This window comes from Emys orbicularis, chromosome 2 (assembly GCF_028017835.1).
Source record: "Emys orbicularis isolate rEmyOrb1 chromosome 2, rEmyOrb1.hap1, whole genome shotgun sequence".
NCBI classification, from domain to species: Eukaryota; Metazoa; Chordata; order Testudines; family Emydidae; genus Emys; species Emys orbicularis.
This window is the reverse complement of record NC_088684.1, coordinates 138,931,150-138,956,092: the sequence shown is the minus strand read 5'-3', so window position 1 is coordinate 138,956,092 and position 24,943 is coordinate 138,931,150. Positions and strand designations below refer to the sequence as shown.

General features: G+C 41.5%; 1 protein-coding gene across 1 annotated transcript in view; it reads left to right on the top strand.

The window, feature by feature from the left end:
- The window catches only part of LRRTM4 (leucine rich repeat transmembrane neuronal 4), a 420,203-nt gene that overhangs the window by 72,130 nt on the left and 323,130 nt on the right, over nucleotides 1-24,943 (top strand). The window contains exon 2 of the mRNA XM_065398352.1: nucleotides 10,214-10,288. Within this exon, the coding sequence (XP_065254424.1) occupies nucleotides 10,214-10,288 (75 nt within the window). The remainder of the gene's footprint in view (nucleotides 1-10,213; nucleotides 10,289-24,943) is intronic.

Genomic DNA, 24,943 nt, shown 5'->3' with positions numbered 1-24,943 from the left:
ATAGAGACTGTGCTGTGTTAACTATGAATACCAAAAGGGATTTGAATACAGCGGTGTCAAACATAGCAGTTTCATTTCACAGGGGTTCCTGTGAACAGTTCCTGTGGCTGTAATTTGCGTGGTATAATGTAGGGTGAGTGAAAGCAACTGCCCCCTAGGGCTTGAGTCATAGAAGATAAAACTCAAAGCCAACATTTTCGTACTTAGATGCCTAAAGTTAGTCACCTAAATGAATGTCTGATTTTTCAAATGTGTTGAGTTTCTGCCACTCCCTCTAATGCAGTGGGTGTTCAGCACCCCTGAAAACCAGAGTACTTGTTTAGGTGCTTAAATAGGGAATCAGGATATATTTTTAGAAGTATTTATATGCCTAAAGATGCAAGTAGGAGCCTATTGGGATTTTGCCATGGATGTTAGGTGCCTAGCTGCTTTTGAAAATCCCACTAGCTAGGCAACTGTCTGCATCTTTGGGCACCTAAATATCTTTAAAGTTCTTGCCCTAAGGAGTCAAATTACTTTGAAAAAACTTCATTGTAACTTCTGACCTTCTAACGTAGATTCTCACCAATAACCTAGTGAAGTAGGTATGTATAATAGCGCCGGTTGAACAGATGATCTACAGGTTTGCTCGGCCCTGTGCTGATTGGCTGCAACAACTTCCTGACTCCTGTCTGTCTTGTCTACCTAGACTATAAAAAGGGGGAAAGGGGCAACAGAGACACACAGGGTCTGTTTACACAGTCCGCAGCAGCAAGCATCCCAGCCTGCGTTGACAGACTTGGGCTAGTAGGTCTGGTGCTAGTGCTCTAAAGACAGCACTTTGAAGTTGCGGCTCAGCCTGGGCTTCAGAGCCTGAGATGCAAATTCAAAGTGCTTTCTACACAGGTATTTTTAGAGCGCTAGCGTCAGTACTCCTAGCCCAAGTCTGTCAACCTAGGTTGGGAGGCATAAACAGACAGATGGAATGACTTGCTTTGGATTTGGCGGTGGAGTCAAAATTAGGACCTTAAACTCCTGATTCCCATACGTATTCTCTGAACTCCAAAGCAAGGCTGCTATACTTAAAATCTATGTGAAATCAGTGTCCACTTCTCATACTTGCTGCGTGTTAATTTAGTTATAACCCAGACTGATTACTCAGATAGCGTTGTATTTCCCCATTCTGAAGCCTCAAAACATTGTCTGTTTCTTTCTTCAAAACACTGTGAGAATTTAGGGTATTGCTACAGAAGCTCCTTTGGGTTTAATATTTTTTTTAGCCAGCTGCTTCCGCCATGTCACCAAATGCTCTGAAGAGACAAGGGTAATTGGTATAATGATATTTGAGTTAGGAGATTGTGAAGAAGTTCTGTGTTTCACTGGATCCTTAGATCTTTCTGAAATATTAAGATATTTTGCTCAAACATTTTAGAAAGGTTTTGAACACATTTTTTTCCCTTTGCCCCCAGGGGAAATTAATTTGAATGCCAGAAGAACAGGTTTATCCTTCTATATATGTTTGTTTGTTTTTTCTTCCCATGACACAGAATACAATCTGATTTTTTCAGGCTAGCTCTCGAGAGAGGTCTGCCAAGACTTTCTCTTCTCTTTCAATGGTGCATTGAAAGAGAAAATGAGCCAGGAACATGTCCTCTGGGGAGGCCACAATCATACTATACAGATCAAGATTTCAAGCAATTCTAAATTCAAGGATTAATTGGTACATAGAGTCATAGACCTACTTAAATTGGCAACATTTATTGAAGAAAACTGTCAGACTTCCACACAGCTTGAGTTCCAGGTCTGCCTTTTGTTTACCAGGGACCACACTTTTTTCTGGAATAGTTGAAGAGTGGGAAATGTTTTTAATGAAAACTTGATGTACCTTCTAATCAAAAGTTTGAAATTAAAATTTTTCAACAAGCTCAAGTTTGTTGAAAAATTGAAATTCAGAAAATTTCAACCAGTGGTAGCCTGGAACTCTTTACAGTGCGCAGAGACATCTAGTGGTTGCATAATAAACTGCGAGTATACTTACTACAAAGTGTGTTTGGACCAATACCTGCCTCAGACAGGATATCTGTTAATGCACTATGTAAAAGTCTGATTTCTAGCACACCTACTGCACAACTGTGACAGAGCTGCTTGGTTTTTGATGTGTTTAAAAGCTTAACAGATGTCCAGTGAAACTTTTGCTTAAGGTTTGCAAACATTTTGAGCAAACTTGGGCCCAATTAAAGCATCCTGCCTTAGGATGTTTGGGTATTAGTTGGACATTCTAAGCTGCCGAGAGTTGTTTTTGAGAAGTAATGGGTTATTTTTTTCAAAACGGAGTGAGGGAATTTTGTTTAAGACCTGGAACTAGGAGCTATGTAGGGAGGGCAGGGTTCTGCTTTCTCAGCCAATCAGGACAAGTTCTAGGAAGGAGGTCAGGGCAGCATATAATCTCTCTTCCCTCATTGTAATGAGGGGAGAGACACTAACAGGAGGAGGATACCCTGCTAACTTCTCTTAGGTCAGGGAGAATGAGGCTGGAAAGTTTTGATTCTGCCCCCGAACTGTGGAGGAACATCTGGAAACCCGAACCCACCAGAGATGCCTGGGGAGAAAAAGGACATTGGGTTGTGATTGGGGGTTTTTTTTGCCCAATTTTTGTTTGTTTGAGAGGCATCACAGCCAGCTAGTCAGGATGGAGCTGCATGGATTGTGCGTAATGTAACAAACCAGCGGAGCAACAATTGCAAATATTGTGAGCGGTACAAACAAATAAGCAATCTGTATTTCACTTTGGACAGAATATCCTGAAGTTAGGATTCACTTTTTTCATGAGTATTTGTGCTATTAAAGCATGAGTGTGTAAATATAGGTGGCAAGTGATTGTGAACCATGACTGAATCAAAATTTGCTTTTGAATTTGTATGGGGAAAATGGTGCCCACCCTTCATCTTTCCTTATGACTGCATCTCAATGGAGAATGTTGTACAAAAGGATAGAGGATATTTATGATCTCGTTGCCTGCATTAATCAGTGTTTTTTAAACATATGACAATATATTGGTTCATATATTCACAATTATTTGAGCTTTGGGCACCTGGTGTGACAGATGTATCGACAAGTGACCACATAATGCAGCAGTTAATAAAGGTCTACATGTTTAATGACATCAGACTTGCTAATTTGGGAGTCCCTCATGGAAATGAATATTTATTAGGCACTGGCTGTTTCATTCATTTTGCAGACATGATTTGCAGACAAGCCCATCAGATTTAGAGGGCAAGATGAAGGCAATATTATTCTGCACAAATAAACAAGTGGGGTGGGAAGGTTTGGTATCGCTGAGTGAGGAATGGATATAAATTCTAACACCACAATATAGGATATGAAGGAAGCCCCTTTCCTCGGGGCGGGGAGTGGGAAAAAGTGTTATATGCTGAGAATAAAAGTATTAAATAAAGAGACAGAAAACTCAGCCATATACATTCAAACCTAACCATAGGGATTGCAGATTATTTCCTCCTGTTCAGGCCACTTTGTGCCACCCACCGAAACTGACCCTGATTATCCAGCTAAGAATTCTGCCAACACGGAGGAGCTACCTGCTGGCTCAGAGAGTCATTGCTGGCTCCTATAACAGCTGCCCTCTCCTCACACACTAGTGTAGGTGGGAGGAGTATATCTGTGATACAGCTATTCACAACTGGCATGTAGTCTCACAGAGAGTATAGCCCGTTCAGTTAGAGCAGCCTCTAAAGTGCTCTGAATTTCCCCAATGGTCAGGGTCAGGTATAAATTCAGCCTGGGAATCAGAGAGGCCTCATTTGCCTCTCCTGGACTCTTGTATTAAGCTTATCTCATCTTATCTGGCCCAGTGATGTCTCTAAATGGAAGGGAAAGAGGGAGAAATCAGTGCAAGCACCCCTAAATTTTGAGGGGTTCAGAATACAGAATCAAATTATCTAGCTCTACAATGAGTCAAACTAAAACAATAGATTGGAACATGCCTGAATTTCATTGGAGAGTTTCAGTATCTCGGTCCCCATCTAATCTAGGTATTTATACTACGCTCATCACCTTGATATCTGAAATGCCTTAGGCCCCTCTTTAATTAAGACTGTGTACTGAAAGTGAACTTCCCCAGTGTTCAACCATATCAATGTTAATTTAGCTTGAGACTGGGAATACGATTAGAGCTATGTCCATGCTGAACCTCAAAACAGACTGGATTTTTGAATATTGTTGCCATGGTTTTTTGCATAGTTGCATAGATGGCAACAAATCTCAAAAATCCAGTCTGTTTTGAGGTTCATCGTGGACCTAAATTCTATCAGTGTTATAGAGGGTGGACAATTTATGAATTTATCCTGTATATGCTTTATAGAGAGTAAAACAGATTTATTTGGGGTTTGGATCCCATTGAGAACTGGGTGTCTGGGTCCTGGAGATAGGTAACCTGCTGAGTGGTTTTCAGTTAAAGCCTGCAGCTTTGGGGGTGTGGTTCAGACCCTGGGTCTGTGTTTGCAGCAGGCTAGCATGTGTGGCTCAACAAGGCAGGGTTCTGGAGTCCCAAGCTGGCAGGGAAAACGGGCTCAGAGGTAATTTCAGCACGTCAGGTGACAGTCCCAAGGGAGTCTCTGTGAGTCATCACAGTAGCCTCTTCTGAAAATCAGGCCCAAGATGTGTCAGATTGGGGATCTGAAAATTAACACATCCAAAATCAGCTTTTGAAAATATGTACCTAGTTTTGTAACCATTTCTATTTATTTTCCCAACCAGTCATCATGTACATCAGCTTTCTGACCCTCTCCTCTAGTTATCTCTGACAGTGCTTAAGGAAGAGTCAGCCCTGAGTAATATGGGTCTTCATGGAGAAATAGGGCTAACTTTTTTGAAGAAAAGGAGCCTTGTTTCCATGTGAACCTGTGTGCAATCGCTCACCTACATTTGTGCATGTGGTTACTACAAACGTGCATTCATTTGGGTGTTTGCGTGTAGAACGGGACATGTAGATGCCCACCTCAGTTACTTGCATATGCAAATACCAGGTTTGGGGGTGAAATCATATTAAGGCCCAAAATCCTGCACTTAGATTTTTATGTTTGCCTTGAGCCCTTTTGAAATCACTGAGGCTCTGTGTGGATGCAAATAAAGATACAATTGCAAGATCGGGGCCTAACTGTGCACTCAAATGACATACAGAATGGTAAATAGCCTTAGGCTTCTGGACTCTGAAAATCTGGCCCTTAATGTAGTATTCAGGGTCTTCACTCACAAAGAATGTTGAGACCATTTAAAAATAAAAGCAGAAAGATCGCTTGTAAGGTGAATCTGCCACTTACTGTAGCCATGTTACTGCAATATACAGAATGCTGTGTGAAAGAAAAGCGCTCACAAATGTTCCATTTAATATGTTCTATTTCATAACTGCTTTCACGTTCCTGATTTAAAAAAAAACAACAACCCTTTGCTGACTGCAAAGAGAAGCATGGAGTGGGAGAGAGAATGAAAGCAAAGTGGCTTGGTAGAGATAGAATTAGCATAATCAGGCAAAGCACAATAAAATACTTTGCAGTGACAGCTCTTCTGCATAATGCTGTCTCACTGAGGTGTTACTTAATACATATTGCAATGTGGGGAGGAGGGTAGCAGGGAGGGAGGGGCCCCATTAAAATGGGGGAGTTTCTGCTGTTGTAATTAAGATTATGTTGGCATTCCATTATCAACCCTATTTTAGGAGTATAACATGTTGGGAAACTTTAATACTGAGAAGAAATTTAAAGTGAAATGCCTTGATATTGTAACAAAGGTGTTTTTGTTTTGTTTTAATTTGTGTATTTTGGTGTGTGAAAATCTGTTTTTCAAGACAACAGCCTGAAAAGAAATAAATACAATTAGCTCTTCCACATACTTCATAAGTGGAAATGCATGTCATTATTCAATAATATGGACTGTGCTTTCAGGATTTTTTTTTTTTTAATAGTTAGATATAAAGCATTTGAGGCCTCAATCTGGCAAGGTATTTAAACACTTCAGTGGGCCTTAAATTTAAGGACTGGTTTAAGGACCCAATTCAGCAAGTTGCTTAAGCATGTGCCTACTCTAAGGCAGCCTTTGGTGAAGTTAATGGGGCTACTCGTATGCTTAAAGTTAGGCATGTGTTTAAGTGCCCTCTATTCAGTATAGGTTCTTATACTATGCTCATCACTGTAGTATCTGAGCGTCTTCCATTCATGCATTAAGCAACATGATTATCTTCTATCACACATTTGTTCTCTCATCCTCTCCCCAGGGGAGAAATATGGACAGTGGAGTGCTATTTTTTAAAATAAAATTATACACACACACGTTGTTATATGCATATGTTAGAGAAGGCAAGGTCAAAGAAATGTGCCTGCCATTTGTAGCAGGTGGTGGTGAGGTTTGTGATGGTCCTTAGTTCCTGGGGGAGTTTGTTCCATAGTCTCAAGCCAGTCCCTTGCTGAATCAGGACCTAAATATTTTGCTAGATCAGAGAGCAAAGTAACCAAGCTACTAAACTCTTTAAAGACAGGTTAGCTTTCTCCCTTGGTCTATCCCAGCTGCTTACAGAGGAAAATTATGCCATCTCTTGTATGACTTCTCTTGGAAAGGTCACAGTGGGTACTGGACAGCATTCCTGATGCAAGTCCCCTGTGTGCAACTGTGCAGAGATGACTTGAGGACAGGCTGGAGAGAAAAGGGTACACAAGCTGTTTCACCTCTATAAATTGGCAATGTGATGCAGGGACGTGTTCCATACTTGAAGCCAGAGAAGCAGCTGCAGAGGGCGTGATGCAAAGCCCATGGATATCAGTGAAGACCCCATTGACACCAGTAGTCTTTGAATCGGGTCTATAATGAGCAACAGCACCGCAGTTCCATGGCCTCTCTGGAGAATTTGTTTTCCTCAAGAGTTGAGGAAGAACTGCTCAGAGCGCAAAATGGTTTCTAAGGCTGTGCAATTGTTGGTGGCTGCTCATATTACATTGTGTGGTGGGTTTGCAGTGTGGACTATTCTCCATTAGGGACATAGGTTGAGCCAACCAAACTCATTGTCGTTTGTGACTTAAACGAGGACTTGAACCCAAGTTGTCAGAAGGGAATTGTCACTGCTCTCACCATAGAGTTGGGGCTTGAGCGCTTCATATCCTTGTGCTGCATACAAATTTCTTCCCCTTCTTCTGATTATTTTTCTGCATATGCGGTTTTTCACTATTTGAGTTGTCCTCTGTATCTTGAGTAGCTGCATCCACCATTATCCCTAGAGCCTGGCCCAGGTAACCACATAAACCTCCATTGAGTTGTGCATAGTTTCCTCCTGAAGCCATAACTCACTTGGGGATTGGACTCTGACTTGCCAGAAAATCTAGGAAACCTACAGTGAACTTCACCTGAGTTTGGAGGTTTTTGTAAAACTTAAAACTAGTTGCTGGACATTTTTTTTTTTTTACCCAAAAGTAATTTCCATTGAAAAATGGTGAGTCTACATAAAAAAATCCCATTTTGAGTCAACACTTTAAAATTAAACAATTTTTCTTTTCAAATGAAATTTTAAAAAATCTAATTTTTAAACAGTTCTACATAAAACCAGGAACTTTAGCGTGAGTTCAGGAGTTATGACCAAGTTTTTTTTGCAATTGGCAACCCCCGAAAAGCAGGTCTTTATCCATGCCCTGTTATGTATGATCACTGGGTATAAAGATTGTTACAAAGAAGACACATCAGTTATCCTACTGGAATAAGAACACCATTCAACGTTAAACAAGAAGGAATCCATTCCCACTTCTTGAACTGGCAGAGTTCAAGCTTGTTGCAAGAGTGATGCACCAGGCCAGTTCCTTCAAAGTCAATGGGAAAACTCCCAGTGGAACTCAATAAATTCTTGGCCCTTAGTTTCTAGGAACCAGATCCACAAACATGTTTAGGCTACTAACTTGCAGTGAAATGAATGGAAGTTAGGAACTTAAATACCTTTTGGTTTTGTATCTTGGTGCACTATACCAGTGAAATCACTGTGGGTTGAGAGTGCTCAGCACTTACCAGGATCAAGCCCTAGGTTAGAAGAAACAGCACAGCTCCTGTCCAAGTGAATATTGCTACACTCTTAGAGGATGCTGATCACCCTCTTATGAATGCAACTGCCATGAACAGAAAAGCAAAGGAAGGGGTTAAAGGGATTACATAAACAGCAGTTGAATTTTTACGTCTCCTGCAGTATGTTCAAATGTTCTGATTAAAGATCCGTTTGCAAGTGGTGATTTATGGTTCGTCCACAGAGATTTCATTTCCCTCGGGCAGCCCATGGACAGAACATGTTCATCTGCTTATCCACAGTACTGTCTATGATTATAGGGCCTCGGTGTGAGATGCTTGAATCAAATCTGTTCCATGCATATTACCATAATAGGCCAGATAGGATGCATGGTCAGAACACAGCTGTTTTACAAATTAATCATGGCGAGAAAGACCTTTTCATGGGGACAAGAATGTGCATTGTATTTTTAATAGCTTTTAAAAAAAAATCCTGGGATCATCTCAAGTGTGCCTTTGTAGGACATAATCCAACTGATAAGACTCACAACCGGTACAGTCAGCCATCTTTGGATGGAATGAGACTGCCATTTTGACCAAGTCCAGGTCATGACTGGTTCAAATTCTTGGTGAATTTCTGGGCAAAGTCAGCTTCAGGGAAGATGGTCTCTGGTGCATTGTGACAGCATATATCAGGTTTGTACAGAGTCTTCCAGTTGATAATCACTGAGGGAAAATGTGTTAGCAGCTTATAAACCTCTGAGGTGTGGAAATGCCATGAAAGGAAAAGAATTGTTGAGGGTGCTTCACAGGGAAGACAGCTAAGAGTAATAGGATGAGATTAATCAAAAATAAATTTAGTCTGAATAGCCTGAAAACATTTCTCAGTGGTACAGGGTAGAATTTTCAGAAGTGACTTAACGGATTTAAGAGCCTAAGTCCAAGACAAAGTCAATGGGATAATTCTTATACTCTATTTTCAAAAGTGATGTAGGCACTTTTGAAAAGTTTACTTGAGATCTATTAGACTGAATTCATTCACAAAACGAAGTGGTAGAAGCCACTTTGCTTAAGTCAATTAAAGCTGTGCTGGAGACTAGCTGGTTTCCATAAAGCTTATTTTCCTCTCAATGTATTTTATCATCCTTTTTTCTTAAATATATCAAATAAAAAGGACTATTAATATAGGTGAAACACTGGAATTAATATAATTTAAATCCCAGTTTATAGGTTTCAATTGTGTAGCAGATTCATGTTACAATAGAAATTAGCACTGGATTCCCTCCTCGTCTGTTCAGAAGAGGATTATTCCCCACAATATTATTATATAACAAACTTTTATTTTTAAATCTCTCTCTCTCAAGAAGGAGAGTTTGTGGAATGATATGGGGCCTAATTCTGATCTCACTGACTTTTTTGGAATTGTTGTTTTTGTTTAGATTGTGTGCATGGCAACCTGGGTTGTAATACCACAGCGCTCAGGCGGGCTGTGCACTAACTGTCCATGTGCACCAAGTAACTGCTTGCTAAAAGTTCCCCATTGATTTCAGTGGGTGCAGAGTTAGGCCAGCTCTACATGCTTTCTACACCCCCAGTGGTCTAACAATAATTAGATTTTCAAAACAGTCTAAGGGAGTTAGGGGTGTGGATTTGGGCACATCAGTCTCTTAGATTAAATCTACATAATGAGCTAGGGGTGTGATTTCCCCACTCGTTTATGCATACTCACTCTAGCTCAGTGAGAACTTGTGCAATGTAAATAGCCCATTTCATGACTTCAGTGCACAATTTGCATGATTTATTCCTGTCATATAAGATGATAAATTTGCACACTAAGATATGTAAATCTGTATTTATTCATGCCATATGGAAGCAAATAAAAAATCATTCCCTCTAAGCTCATTCTTAAAATTAAAAAAAAAAGGCTGTAACTGAAATGTACTAAGAACAAGAAATTGAACTGTGCACCAACATTGGGTGGACCAGTATTAAATAGTGTTACAGTAGGTGACTGCTTTAGGGCAGGGCTACACTACGGGGCTAAGTTGACCTAAGGTACGCAACTCCAGCTACGTGAATAATGTAGCTGGAGTTTACGTACCTTAGGTCGACTTATTGCAGTGTCTACACCATGCTGGATTGATGGGAGAAACTCTCCCATCAACTTATCATATGCTTCTCGTTCCAGTGGAGTACCAGAGTTGACGGGAGAGCAATAAGCGGTCGACCCCTAAATCGACCCCCAGTGCACGTCGATCCCCCGGTAAGTGGAGACAAGCCCTTAGAATGTTAACCCTAGTCCTTTAGTTCAAAAGGTCGCTTTTTTTGCCTTTGCCCTCGCGAACTGAAGCACAGTGTCAGAGATCCAGAGATTGGCCAATGGCATTTTCAAGTGGTAAAATAGCCAGCAATGTCAGTCTTTCATCGGCCATTGTTGATCGAATATATGTTTTAATGTGCCTAAGCTTCAGAAGTCTTAGAAAGTCATCAAACATTACGTGTTAAGTATGGCAAAAGAAGTATTACTTTTATAGTCTTGCATAGATAAGGGTTTGATAGATATCTCTGGCATCTCATCAAATATGTTCATTATTAGTTGCTGTTTACTCTCTTCAAGTCTTAAAACACAAGTACATTTTCACAATTACACCATAAAACAAGGTTCACAATATCGCAGCTGGGCTCTCTTATATTTCACTGACTGACTAGTGACACGCTGCCCCTTATATACCCGCGGGGGCATGGCAGACAACATTCTAGGAGGTTCAAGGAAAATGTAGTTATCAGAAAGTGTGGAAGATTCCATGAGATTCTACAAAGGTCCAGAACATTCTAGGTTAGTGAAAAATATATCCACATACGGAATACCTGAAATATTTTACTTCAAACATTCTATTTCCCCTGTTGTCGCTAACAACAAAAACAGCACCACAAGCCTGGTCTCCTGGGTTGCCTGCCCCTAAATTCAGCCCTGACTGTTTCTCTTCCTTTAAAACTGTTACTGTGCATTGCACCAGCTCTGCATTTCCGACCTGAATGGAAATAAGCTGTGCATGCCAAATTCCATGACTGTGAGCAGCTCATCAGTGTTGAAATGTCAGATGGCGTATACAAATAAGACAGGCAGTCAGGGCTAATGGAGCAGGTGACTTCAAGGTTGAAAATGAATGCCAATAACTTCTTATGTCTGTCTCATTCTGTTGTGTTTAAAAAAATTAGTAAACAATTATTTATAGTAAGCTTGCTCACATATCAAACAAATGTAATAGCTGCCATTTGGCAGTGGTATACGATCTAGGGCAATTCTTGGTAATATAAAGGGATGAACAAATGCTGCTCATCCTACAGTGCTTGTATCTGTTAGCCTCGCAGAATAAGGAAGGAGAACTACCAAGCTAGCATGCAACCTACGGTACAGTGATGGTATGGTGCTTTAATGAAGGTTAAATACCAAGGGGCCTGTTTCTCCTTTCCATTAAGTCCTATTTATATCACGCTGGCAGTGTAAAAGGGCCTTAAAGTGTGTACCGATTTTAAGTCCCGTTGACACCGCCTGAATGGTACAAAGGGGAGTCATGCCGTTTTGTTCACTAGAAACAAAAGATGTCTTCTTACTACACATTAGCTAACGTGGTAACTAACGTAAGGAAAGAACCTTGGTGAAGACAAGGCCACTGTAGTTTTTTAACACGTGTTAGCAAGTCAAGGTAAACCCTGGTCTTCCTCCTCTTGTTTCCTTTGACCTGCTAACAAATTTTAAAACGACAGCTGTCTTGTTTTTACTCTATGTGACCATGTAGTGCAGTGCTGCTTCCTATTACCCAAGCACTGGACAAAAGCTACCTAAGTAGGGACCAGATTCTGCCGCTCTTAGTCATGTTGAGCTGTGCCTCACTCCTTTAGTAACCCATTGATTTCAATGAGACCAGCCAAGGATCAACACAAAGAAGAAGAGGGCATGATCCAGCCCTAAACCAGGACCCACCTCTGTGAGGCATCATGTTTAGGAGAGCATGTTCATTGCAGATTACAGATGTTGCTTAATAAAAGCATACTACCTACCTGTGCCATGAGACTGATTAATTTACAAAAGGGAGTATTTTGATTTGTATCTTCTAGAAATGGTGAAATAGTCTTTTTTTAAGAACATAGCAGTTTTGATAACTGTTTTAAGTTACAGCAAGTACAGCATTCTTACCGGCATGCTGCCAAAGCGGGGGCGAGGGTTGGAGGGGGTTGAAATGAAGGAGCAGATCTGAAGAGCATGTCTCCAATTTGGGAGAGACTGTGAATGTATGACATCTGGCCTGAATCAGTATAGCAGAGGCATGGAACACAGAGTGGTACCATTGCAACTCTGGAAGGAACTACAGAGAGAAAGAAAAGCAGTATTGCCAATCCCAAGCATTCAAAGCTCATGAGTCAAGTCCCCCAAAATCATGACATTGGCTTAAAAATCATGGCTTTTTTTTTTTAAAGCAACTGGGCTTCTTCTTGATGTGCTTTCTGTGTTTTTCAGCCTTTAGGGTGCAATCAGTTTAGATTTTCAGGCTTTTCTCCACAGCCAAGGAAACTGGACTCTACCTACTTATAAAATGGAAGTGGAGGTTTTCATTAAATCACATGACTCCATGAGCTGGGGCTTGAAGAAAAACACAAACTCACAATAAAATCATGAGAGCTCGCAGTGCTGAATATGTACTGACGAGGAAGAACTGGATTAAACACTGAATATATTATGGGCTGGGGAGAAAAGTTGGTTTCCTTCCAAACTCCATTAACCTCCTGTATAGGCCTTTTTGTAAAAAGTCAGGAGAAAATGGATTCATTGCTGTTGTGTTGACAAATTATCTTATCCAAAACTACTACTACTAAATCACTGACAATAATTAATTCAGTATATCCCACAGGACATCCATTCATGAAGGGGCCTGATCTGGGGAAGGTCCTCAGCTGATGTATTGGTTTCAGTGGAACTATGACAGTTTATACAGCTGAGGTTCTGCCCCATTGATGCTACCCCCTTTACAATCATTCATAAAATTTTGTTCAAATAAAAAGCCAGGTTGTGAATCCCTTATTCCCACTGGTGAACAATTATTCACCCGAGTAGTCCTATCGAAGTCAGTGAGACTTCTCGTGTGAGGAACTACTCCCTAAAGAGAGTAAATGATTCATAATCTGACCTACATTTAACAGGTTTTTTTAATAGCACGAGTTTGTTGCCAAACATTTCCAACCTTTTGAAATTGCAGATTTCCAGGCTGAGCAAAAATGGCTGCAATTTTCTTTTAAGGTGATAATGTCACCACAGCTTTTGAATTAAACTGATTAAGCAAAACTGGAATAAGCCTCACTCAATAGCAGGTGTAAACTCCTATTTGAATTATTCTCATAATGAATTTAAAAAGCTCCATTACAAACACTCTGGTTCCACAGATGGTAGCGTTGAAAGCGTCTACTTATCCACCTTAGTTTAATTACAAGCAAATTAATACAATTTACTTCGTTATATGGGGTGAGGGGAATGATAATTTGAAAGAAGGCAGCATCGATGGCAATTACACCCCAGGCTTGATCAGTCAGAACTTTCCAGTGGTGTAATGCTATTGCTAGAAATATGATGGAAGCCATTAAAAAGGCTATATTTGCCAGCAGATATCACACACACACCACATTAAAGGCCTAATCTTGCACCCATTAAAGCCAGTGGAAGTCTCTCTATTGACTTCCATGGGAGTTGGATCAAGCCTTAAATTCGGATTTTAGGTACAGGGGTAAAGTTTGGTGCCACTGGTTGATAAATACTGATTTTGTACTGGCGGCCACTCTTGTACTTTTTTTTGGAAGATGAGACCAACAACTCCTCTCTTTCAGACAGTGGTTTTTATATGCAATAATACTTACTTGGTGCCAACTCCCCCATTGAAGTCAATAGCCCTTGATTCTCAGGGATGAGGAAAATGTTCTGATGTACCTATTTTGAGACCTCTCTCTCCTTGCCTCATCTAGGTCTTTAAGCAACAAAGAAATAAAAGTAAGTTTATGACCAGGAAGCCCCCTCTGCTCTAGCTATGAAAGGTGAAATTGAAATTAATGGGAATTTCGCCATTGACTTCAACGGAGCTAGGATTTCACCCTGTAAGTATAAATAGAGCAGTAGGAGGCAGATATGACTGGCAGTAGAGAATCCTGGAGCATGGCACACTGTAAAAGGAACCTCATTTGAAACATGCCATTTAAAGTGCTTTTAAGATGGCTTTGCATAATTTAGGTTCATAGAAATAATTTAAACTCGTAAAGATATTCATATACATATTGGAACACAGGTCTCCAACCCTCGTCTAATCCAATGTGATATAAATAATCTTGTATAAAACAATATGGTGAAAAAGATTGTTCCCCCTGATTTGCCTAGGCTAAGATCATTTTGTAATGTCAGCTATTGGTTTCTAAGGCTAAATAGGTTGTCATTACATGAAGAGCAAGTAATAATTAAAAAAAAAAAAAAGAGTGATCAATCTGTTTTCAAATTTTCTGCACCAGATTGTGAGACATGGGGCCCGATACTGCCATCAGGTAGCCCCAACAACTCGGCATTTTGCAAGATTAATACTACAATATTGTAACTTTAAAAAACCAAAAATCACTGTATTTCTTGGCATGTGACTAAGTATGGACTAAAGCAGATCTGATTGCAGGATTACATATTAAACTGTAAGGATGGCACTTGGTGGTCTGTTTCCATCACCTCCATGCTAAGTATTGACAGCTGAAACTCAAAAGGCTTTGAGCTTAAGGTCAGTTCGCATTCTTATCTGAAGCTTAGTCAAACCTCCTCTTGAGTCAACCACGCTAGGCTGGAAAGCTTCCAAGAACAGGGTTTCTTGTGGGATTTCTGCTTCCTCCTACTTCTGATCCCAAGAATAGCCTTCCTTGTGGCACTTAGTCTTTAGCTTCTAGTCCCAGCTGGAAGAGAGCTGATCTCTGGGAACTGAAAATCATTGTTTAGAAAAACATCCTATCTAAACCTCAGGAGAAGGCTTGGTTCGAGTTTGGATCTGAAAGTGAAAGGAGGTTCATGATGTTTATTTTACTTGAACAGCTACACCAATCTCTAATAATGGATTCTACAGTCCTTACTTAGGCAAAATACCTACTGAAGTTAATAGGAATTTTGCCTTTCTGGGGAACAGTGTGCTGGGATCAATATGAAACTAAAGGTCTTTTTATTATGTCCTGTTTTGCATTTAACAGTGATTGCAATAATAACACAGTAATGAACTGGCACACGTGTGTACAGCAGTGCGTCTCTCTAATGGATGGAATCAGGATTGTGTGTCATAGTCTCTATACTCACAACAACTAATAGAGATTCTCCTTGCATTTAAGGGCTGAGGTGAGGGTGGGAATGAGGAGAAGTGGCACTGTACACGTAGAACTCAGATCTGCTGTTGTTTATGAGGTTTTCATTGGCTGTGGTGTTCACCATAATGGTGATGGTAAAATCCCTAGGTAGCTATGGATTTGTTTCAATATCTTAAAGGTTGAAATCTTCAAAGGACCCAACTCCCCTTGGAAATCAATGAGATTTGAGTTCCTAACTCTCTTAGGCTCTTTTGAAAATCCCCAACCGGTTATACTATATTTTTTTATATACCTTCAAGTACAACTATTAACTACCTTTTCAGGTAGCACAGTTCTTGGACATGTTACCATTGAAGCTTAGTTAGTTAGTTTGTTTTAAAAAGGAAGACTCCTCTGTATACCTGAGGCTAACTAATCTGATTGTTAAACTCCACTTTTTCTACTCCATTGATCCAATTTATTTTCATTTTTATCTATGCTGAATGGACTGAACCCATTAGTCATTTCAGGGAAGGGTGAAAATGATCTTTTATCATATCTGCAAAGCTGCTGGGATGCATATTGTGCCCAAAACTCAGAAAGCGAGGAATAGAAAATATCTGTAGGTAAAACAGCAGCCATTGCTTCTTAGAAAATGGAAACTACTCTTTGAGACTTGAGTTCAGAGGTGTATTTGAAATCACCTAATTTGATCATTTACAGTTTAGCACACAAATTCACTCCTATTCAGGGATAAATAAAATATGAGCTTCTGTTATGCCTAAGCAGCAAAGAGTCCTGTGGCACCTTATAGACTAACAGACGTATAGGAGCATGAGCTTTCGTGGGTGAATACCCACTTCTTCGGATGCATGTTGTGGAAATTTCCAGTGGCAGGTATAAATATGCAAGCAAGAGTGAGGAAGACTAGAGATAACGAGGTTAGTTCAGTCAGGGAGGATGAGGCCCTCTTCCAGCAGTTGAGGTGTGAACACCAAGGGTGGAGAAACTGCTTTTGTAGTTGGCTAGCCATTCACAGTCTTTGTTTAATCCTGAGCTGATGGTGTCAAATTTGCAGATGAACTGAAGCTCAGCAGTTTCTCTTTGAAGTCTGGTCCTGAAGTTTTTTTGCTGCAGGATGGCTACCTTTAAATCTGCTATTGTGTGTCCAGGAAGGTTGAAGTGTTCTCCTACAGGTTTTTGTATATTGCCATTCCTAATATCTGATTTTGGTCAGGACCAGACTTCAAAGAGAAACTGCTGAGCTTTAGTTCATCTGCAAATTTGACACCATCAGCTCAGGATTAAACAAAGACTGTGAATGGCTAGCCAACTACAAAAGCAGTTTCTCCTCCCTTGGTGTTCACACTTCAACTGCTGGAAGAGGGCCTCATCCTCCCTGATTGAACTAACCTCATTATCTCTAGCCTTACTCACTCTTGCTTGCATATTTATACCTGCCCCTGGAAATTTCCACTACATGCATCCGAAGAAGTGGGTATTCATCCACGAAAGCTCATGCTCCTATACGTCTGTTAGTCTGTAAGGTGCCACAGGACTCGTTGCTGCTTTTACAGATCCAGACTAACACGGCTACACCTTTGATACTTGTTATGCCTAAATCTGTCACTTCTGCTTACTACATCTGGAAGGATTTTACTTTACTGTCATGCATGTGATTTAGCAAGTCCTGTATGTTAATTACGACATGTGGTTTATGGAATAAAGTTGAAAGAATGTGAAATAATTATGGACTATTTAAGTTTTCTCATGACCTAGTTTGCCCAAAGGGCATTAACATATTGAGCCAGATGTTCAACTGGTGAAAAATGTACATCAGTTGAGGATCTGGTCCATCATTTTCAGTGTTCTCAGTTAAGGATAACTCCCTGGATCAGGGGGACAGTACACTAGTAATGCACCACTTAGGCCTCACTTAAGACCCAAGAACAGGGGAACATTCAATGAAATCAAAAAGCCACAGATTTTAAAAATGAGAAACAGGAACGCTTTATTTTCATTTAGCCTTTGGAACTCATTGAGACAGGAGAGTTTAGTGGGTGCAAATAAAAATGACTCTGCATTTATATGGGTAATGACAACATCCCAGAGTTAAAATAATTAGGATTGAACAGCACGTTAAGATTCTTGGGAGGGAAATAAATCCTCATGCTTCAGGGCAAAAATCAATCCCTAACTAATAGGGATTTGGGAACACACTTTCCCTGTGGATAGGATATTCTGTGACAGGGTTTCTTGCACCTTCCTCTGAAGCAGCTGCTATTGGCCACTGTCAATGACAGAGCTGAATTAAATTGAAAAGTGATTGGACCCAGTAGACAGTCCCTATGTTATGTGTAGAGGTGAATTTCACCCTGAGCTAAAAACACGGGACTAGATTCTGATCTGAGTCCCTCTTTCGTAAATCCAGACTTACCTTTTACTTATTCTTTGTAAAGCGGGAGCCTAGAGGTCTTGTTCAGGGATCAGAGCACTATGTATGTATGTGTTTATGCTAGACACTGCATAAACACATACATAACTAAAAGAAGGTCCCTGCCCCAAAGGTCTTGCCATCTAAATAAACCTGTGTGGATGAGATTAAATCAGGTCCCCGCCCCTCATCTGGCTCCATCATATGCAATTTAGCAATGAATCGGTTCAGCAGTCACATGTCTAGTGCAGAGTGAACTTGATGATCTGCTCATGTTCTTCTTTTTATCATTTTTAGTAAATTACATTTTTTTTTCTAAAAAAAACAAGGAGTCCGGTGGCACCTTAAAGACTAACAGATTTATTTGGGCGTAAGGTTTCGTAGGTAAATAAACCTGACTTCTTCAGATTCACGGAGTGAAAGTTACAGATGCAGACATTATATAATGACACATGAAGAGAAGGGAGTTACCTCACATGTGGAGAACCAGTGTTCACAGGGCCAATTCAATCAGGGTGGATGTAGTCCACTCCCAATAATAGATGAGGAGGTGTCAATTCCAGGAGCAGCAAAGCTGCTTTTGTAATGAGCCAGCCACTCCCACTCCCTATTTAAGCCCAACTTAATGGTGCTAAATTTGTAAATTAATTTTAGTTCTGCTGTTTCTCTTTGAAGTCTGTTTCTGAAGTTTTTTTGTTCAAGAATAGTTACTTTTAAATCTGTTTATAGAATGTCCAGGGAGACATTTTTTCTAACTTCCTGAAGGAAGTCCTTGGCCAATGATGACTTCATTAAGCCCTATGAATCTGCCTCAGGAGCACAGGTAGTAATTTGTGCACATACATATCAGTCTATCTGTTAATAGCCCCCTGGACAGCATCTGTCTCTTCTCCTAAAATGAGACCTGCCCTGCTATTCCGTGAGCCAGATTCTGATTTCATTGATAACGGGAGTAAAAGGGAAGCCCTCCATATTCACACCTGTTATAGCTGAGGTCTGAATCTGACCCAGTGTGATTGACTGATACAGCAGAGGATGAGGCACCAAGGCAGAGACAGCTAGCAGCATATTTTTATAGGAGATGGTATATCAGATCCCCAACCACTTTTCCTCCCCCTCTCCCAAATAAAAGAGTGAGAAAGGGAAGGAAAGAAGAGGGGGGAGCCAGTCTCTGTTAGAAATGTTCCCCTGGGACACAACAGTGTGTCATGGAATACATGGAATGGTTCTGCGTGTACTGCTTATACTGGGGGAGGGGGCAGGGATGAATTTATGGTTAAGTAATTGAACTGGAATTGAGGTTTAGGTTCAATTCCCCAGCTATGCCACAGACTCCCTGTGCCAACTTGGGTAAATCACTTAATTTCTGTGTGCCTCAGATAATATGCTTCCTTTCTCCCACCTTTTGTCATGTGTGTGTATATATGTGTGTGTGTGTGTGTGTGTGTGTGTGTGTGTGTGTGTGTGTGTTTGTATGTATGTATATATACACACACACACACACACACACACACACACACACACACACACACACACGAGAGAGAGAATTCTTCAGTGTAGGGATGGGCTCTTTGTGTGTATATACAATGCCTGGCATAATGAGACCCTGATTTTAGGGTCTCCAGATAGCCCGAAACTCTGATAGATAATGGGTAACTGCAACTGTACTCCCCCTCTGTGGTCCACTCCAGGGGTGTCCAGTCACTTGTGAGGCTTCCACCTGTCTCTGGACAGGGACCTGTTTCCCTTTCCCTTTTTGACCAGTGGTTTTAAGGCTACACAGCCCCCTACTATGCACTATGATATCCCCAATAAGCCAGTCTGCCTAAAGGCCAGCACCTGCGCTTTGCTTCCTCTCCAAAGACCAGGATATGCCAGCAATTATAAATTACCATACAGCTCTTCAAAAGCAAGCAAGTTTATTTTATAGACAAAAGCATACAGAGAAAACGTATAAAACAAAAAGGGGATTTACAACACACTAAATGTACCATAAATCGCCCGTCAGACCTATGGGGCCATGGTAAGCCAAATGCTTTCCAACCCTTCAGCAAAGGTTGGCATCCCCAAAGGATCAAAAGTCCTGTCCATTTGCTGATAGGAAGGCCACAGATCAGTTCAAGCTCAGCTTTTTATACCAAAAGCCCTTTCTTTGTTTGGTTCAAACTGAGTTTTCCAAAGACTTAATCTCTATAACCCCAGGGCATGGTACCTCTCGGGAGTTTTCTGTAGTCTGAGACCCGCCTTAATCACCCCCTGTTGTTTTTAGTCCTTGGAGGAGCCGTGGTAACCTTCCCCCATGGAGAAGAGCACAATCACACATAAACTATTCATAAATTTATACAATGGTCCCCAAAGATATTGCAACCCCATGCAGTATCAGTCATAGCTTCCATCACTGATTGGTCCTTGTTTAGAACCTTTCATCGGAGGATCTCACAGCCCTTTATATTTAAAGGACCATATTTAAGGTTAAGGGACCAGATTGTGCCAGTTTGCAAAGGGTGACACGAGGCCACATTGCCCAACGGGGAGCCCCAAGAGGTGCTGTGTGCTCGGCTGCTACTTATTTCCCTCCCATGCAGCCTGCTGGTTCCTGACACTCAGCCATGACCTACCACCTGCCTGCCCTTCCCACCAGGGCACCAGAAAAATACCAACCCCAGCAATTCTGCATGCCCCCCTCAGGCGGGCTCCTTGTATGCACATACGACCCTGGCAGCTCCCTGTGAGAAAGGTAAAGATTATTCTTCCCATTTTAAACACAGGCATAGAGAGTTGAAGTGACCTGTCCAAGGCCCTCATGTTAGCACGTGTTCTGTGCAAGCTGACTGTATCTCTAATTCGAAACTGCTTCCAGATAAAAACCAAAAGCTAGGGCTATGTCTAAACTGTAATCGGGAGGTGTGATGTGTAGAAATCACTGCTCTAGCTTTAACCTATCTAGCACAGGTACCAACAGAAACAGCAACACGGGTGTCAGCTCAGACTGTACAAGCTGACTGGGACTTAGGGTACTTTCTTGGGCAGGTAGCCAGCACTGAAGTCTGTGCCACCATAGACTCACTGCTATTGATACTCTGTTTTCACCTCTCACCCTTTGTCTTGTCTCTTTAGACTGTAAGGTCTTCAGGAAAGGGAATGTCTCTTACTGTGTATTTGGCAAACTCACCAGTGCCTGCATTTTATCTACCAAGGTAAATAGCCTCCAGGCTTTCCCATCTAAGAGATCAGGAAAAAAAGAGATTTAATGGAGCTATGAAATACTGAATGTTCCTGGTGTTCTAGAAACCAAATGAATGTGGCATGAAAGAATAGGAGGAGGTCCCCTGCTGCACACCGGTCTCGTTTACTGCTGAATTCTGCACGGATAAGAGGAGTATTTCCAGTCTTTTAAAGACATTTTCTGTTGTCTCTCCATGAACTCAGAGATGTCAGGCCCTATGGCAGAGAGAACCTAAAATGAGGGATTTGTTTGTGAGGATAATAAGATTATTTATTTTTCTCACTTTTCAAAATATGTCCCCGAGGCAAGCGCTTAAAGCAAATAAGTACCTCACAGATCCACTGATAGAAGGAAACTGTTGTTTAATTCTTGCATGTTTAGGAGAGAACTGTCAAAAATTGTGCTGGTTGATATTTGCAGAGCAAATTACTAAAATCACTGGAGAAGCAAGAGGCAGGAATCCTGTCTGGTGAAGATGATACAAATGCTGTAATAATAATAATAGGAACACTGTTTTTCATCTTCCATCAGGGGATCAAACATTACTTGATTCTGGTGCCATTCCTATGAAGTAGGTGTAATTATTCATGGTTTTCCAGATTGAGGAAGAGGGTGGGTGTGTAGCAGAGGGATTAAGTGATTTGCCATTGGTCATATAGTGAGTTCAGTAGCAGAGGTAGAAATAGTATTAGCGGTAAATATGCCCAATGGCCTATGATGGGATGTTAGATGAGGTGGGATCTGAGTCACTACAGAGAATTCTTTCCTGGGTGTCTGACAGGTGAGTCTTGGCCACATGCTCAGGGTTTAGCTGATTGCCATATTTGGGGTCGGGAAGGAATTTTCCTCCAGGGCAGATTGGCAGAGGCCCCGGAAGTTTTTCACCTTCCTCTGCAGCGTGGGGCACAGGTCACTTGCTGGAGGATTCTCTGCACCTTGAGGTCTTTAAATCACGATTTGAGGACTTCAATAGCTCAGACATAGGTTAGGGGTTTGTTACAGGAGTGGGTCGGTGAGATTCTGTGGCCTGTGTTGTGCAGGCGGTCAGACTAGACGATCATAATGGTCCCTTCTGACCTTTGAGTCTATGAGAACACACGAGTACTGACTTCTGCTCCGAACTGTTCTAATCACTACACATCTTTCCCAAAGCCAGGAATAGACCTCGGGAGTCCAGTGCTGTGCTCTGAACTCAAGACCACAGTTCTTCCCAAACAGCTGGGAGTAGCACTCAATCCTTGTCTCTAACCACAAAATGCACTCTTACGGAGCCAGTATTGAACCCAGGGGTTTGTCTCCCAGTCACTCCAGCTCTAATCATTAGATCACATTCCTCCCCAGAGCACCAGTAAAAGCACCCAGGATTCCTGTTTCTGAGTCATTCCTGCTCTGACTACAAGACAACCCTCCCACTCAGAGCCTAGAAATAGACCTGAGTTCCATGTCCCTATGCTACCCACTAGTCCCCACTTCCGATACCATGTTTGGAATCCAGTCCCTTCCTACCTGATCCTACCTGTCTGTATTGTGTTTCCCCATGTAAAAGGCTTGCCTTAAAATAATGAGCTAGATTAAAATAAAAATAAACATATCTTTGTCCTTGCAGGTACTTATGCTGTTTAATAGGGGCTCCTAGCTAGCTAGCAGGCAGTTAATCTGTCAAACATTTCAGCTGTCTGCACTGCTGCTGCTCTGTTCAGTGCCAACCAGCATACTGCACGTTGTTAAACCGGGCAAAAAAGCCTCACAGTGAAGCTGATGAATTAGGGAAATGGCAAGGAGCCAGTTTGACCGTCCTTCATCCAAACCATTTCCCGTGCCCCTTCTTCCGAAGCAGCTGGCGCTGAATGCAGACAGACAGAAACAGAATACTGGATTGGGTGGGCCGCGGGTCTGGTTCGGAACAGCAATTCTGATGGTGTCATTTTTCAGGCCCAATGTAATGTGAAAGCAAGGTCCTGACCAGACAATGGCCAAGGATGGAAGTTTTGATTGAGACTGGTCAGCAGGCTACTCGATAGCTACTCAAAGACAAACCCAGGATTTTAACTTGGATCTGTATTTCAGCCCATTTTTGACATGTCTTTCTCCTTGACATGGGGTGCTGAGAGCTTGGATGCCGAGAAAATTAACAGGCAAGGGCTAAGCATTGATCTATTTTGCTTTAGTTTAATATTCCAGCGATAATGCTGTTGCTTTGCTTTCAGGACTCAGGTAAGGCAATGGATTTACAGCCCTGTGGATGTGCCTCATTTTGCCCTGTCCGGCTAGTTTCAGCAATGAATTGAGTTGCCTCCTTCTCTTTCCCTTGGTCTTGCTACTGAGGTGGCCAAGGATGATGCCAATTAGTGCTACTTGTCCCTTAGGATTAGGAAAAAGACCCCCCTCTGATTTTGCAGTGGGCTGTTTGGATGACAGCACTTTTCAGTCATTACTAGACATTATCTGTGGTTTCAAATTCAATCCGGTAATTTACAGCTGAATGACTTTGTATCCATTTGCTAATTCCCTGAACCAGCCAGCCTCCCATTGTTTTCCACTGGCTTTTGAAGGCATTTCACATCTCTTGCAACACACTAATGAGCACCTGTGCATTAACTTGGCTTCCCTGTGCGCTGTAATTCATTTTCATTGTCGGCGTCTGATGCGTTATATAATGTCCAATTTGGGGTGGTATATGTAGCATGTTGCTACTCACTAAGATCTTTATATTTCAGTGTCATTTCAGTGCCTTGTTTAATTTCTCCAAGGTATGAGAGACACTCCAAAGTGCAGTATTTTTTCTGTGAACTAGTGAAAATGCAAACATTGCAGAATTCCAGAGGTTGTCAGAACTGCAAGTGCAAATATCCCATAGGGCTGGATTTTGAAACACTATGTTAATGTTGAGCGTGTTGGTTTCCATTGGAACTGCCTGAGGAGTACGGGCTTGATCCTTCAAGGTGTAAGTACTCTGGGTCTGATTCTGCAAAGCTGTGTTGTATTATTCAGATAAAGCCATCAGTGCAGGAGACTGCTTTCTCAGGGGCTGGTTCATGATTGTGCAAAAAACTCCCACAGGAACTAAGGACCAGTAGAAACTTCACCACGGTCTGCTCCAAGTGCCAGGCGCGTTTCTTTGATCTGCCTGTTCTAACATTATTATTATTATTATTAGTTTCTTCATACTGTGGTAGTGTCTAGGAGCCCCAGTCAGGACCAGGACCCCTGGATTGAGCTAGTTGCTGTACAAATGGAAGAGAGCACCAGTTAGAAATAGCCCATAAAATCAATCAGTGGGGCTGCCACTACTTATGCCATACTAATTTTGCCCCATTTTATATATGTGTGTGTGTTGTGTGTGTGTGTGTACTGCAATGGGCTTTGGATCAGACCCTGCCTGGAGAAATGTGAGTCAGATGGGGTTAGCTAATTAGAAATCATAGAATCATAGAATATCAAGGTTGGAAGGGACCTCAGGAGGTCATCTAGTCCAACCCCCCACTCAAAGCAGGACCAATCCCCAACTAAATCATCCCAGCCAGGACTTTGTCAAGCCGGACCTTAAAAACCTCTAAGGAAGGAGATTCCACCACCTCCTTAGGTAACCCATTCCAGTGCTTGACCACCCTCCTAGTGAAAAAGTTTTTCCTAATATCCAACCTAAACCTCCCCCCAGGGCAACTTGAGACTGTTACTCCTTATTCTGTAATCTGGTACCACTGAGAACAATCTAGATCCATCCTCTTTGGAACCCCCTTTCAGGTAGTTGAAAGCAGCTATCAAATCCCCCCTCGTTCTTCTCTTCTGCAGACTAAACAATCCCAGTTCCCTCAGCCTCTCCTCATAAGTCATGTGCTCCAGCCCCCTAATCATTTCTGTTGCCCTCCGCTGGACTCTTTCCAATTTTTCCACATCCTTCTTGTAGTGTG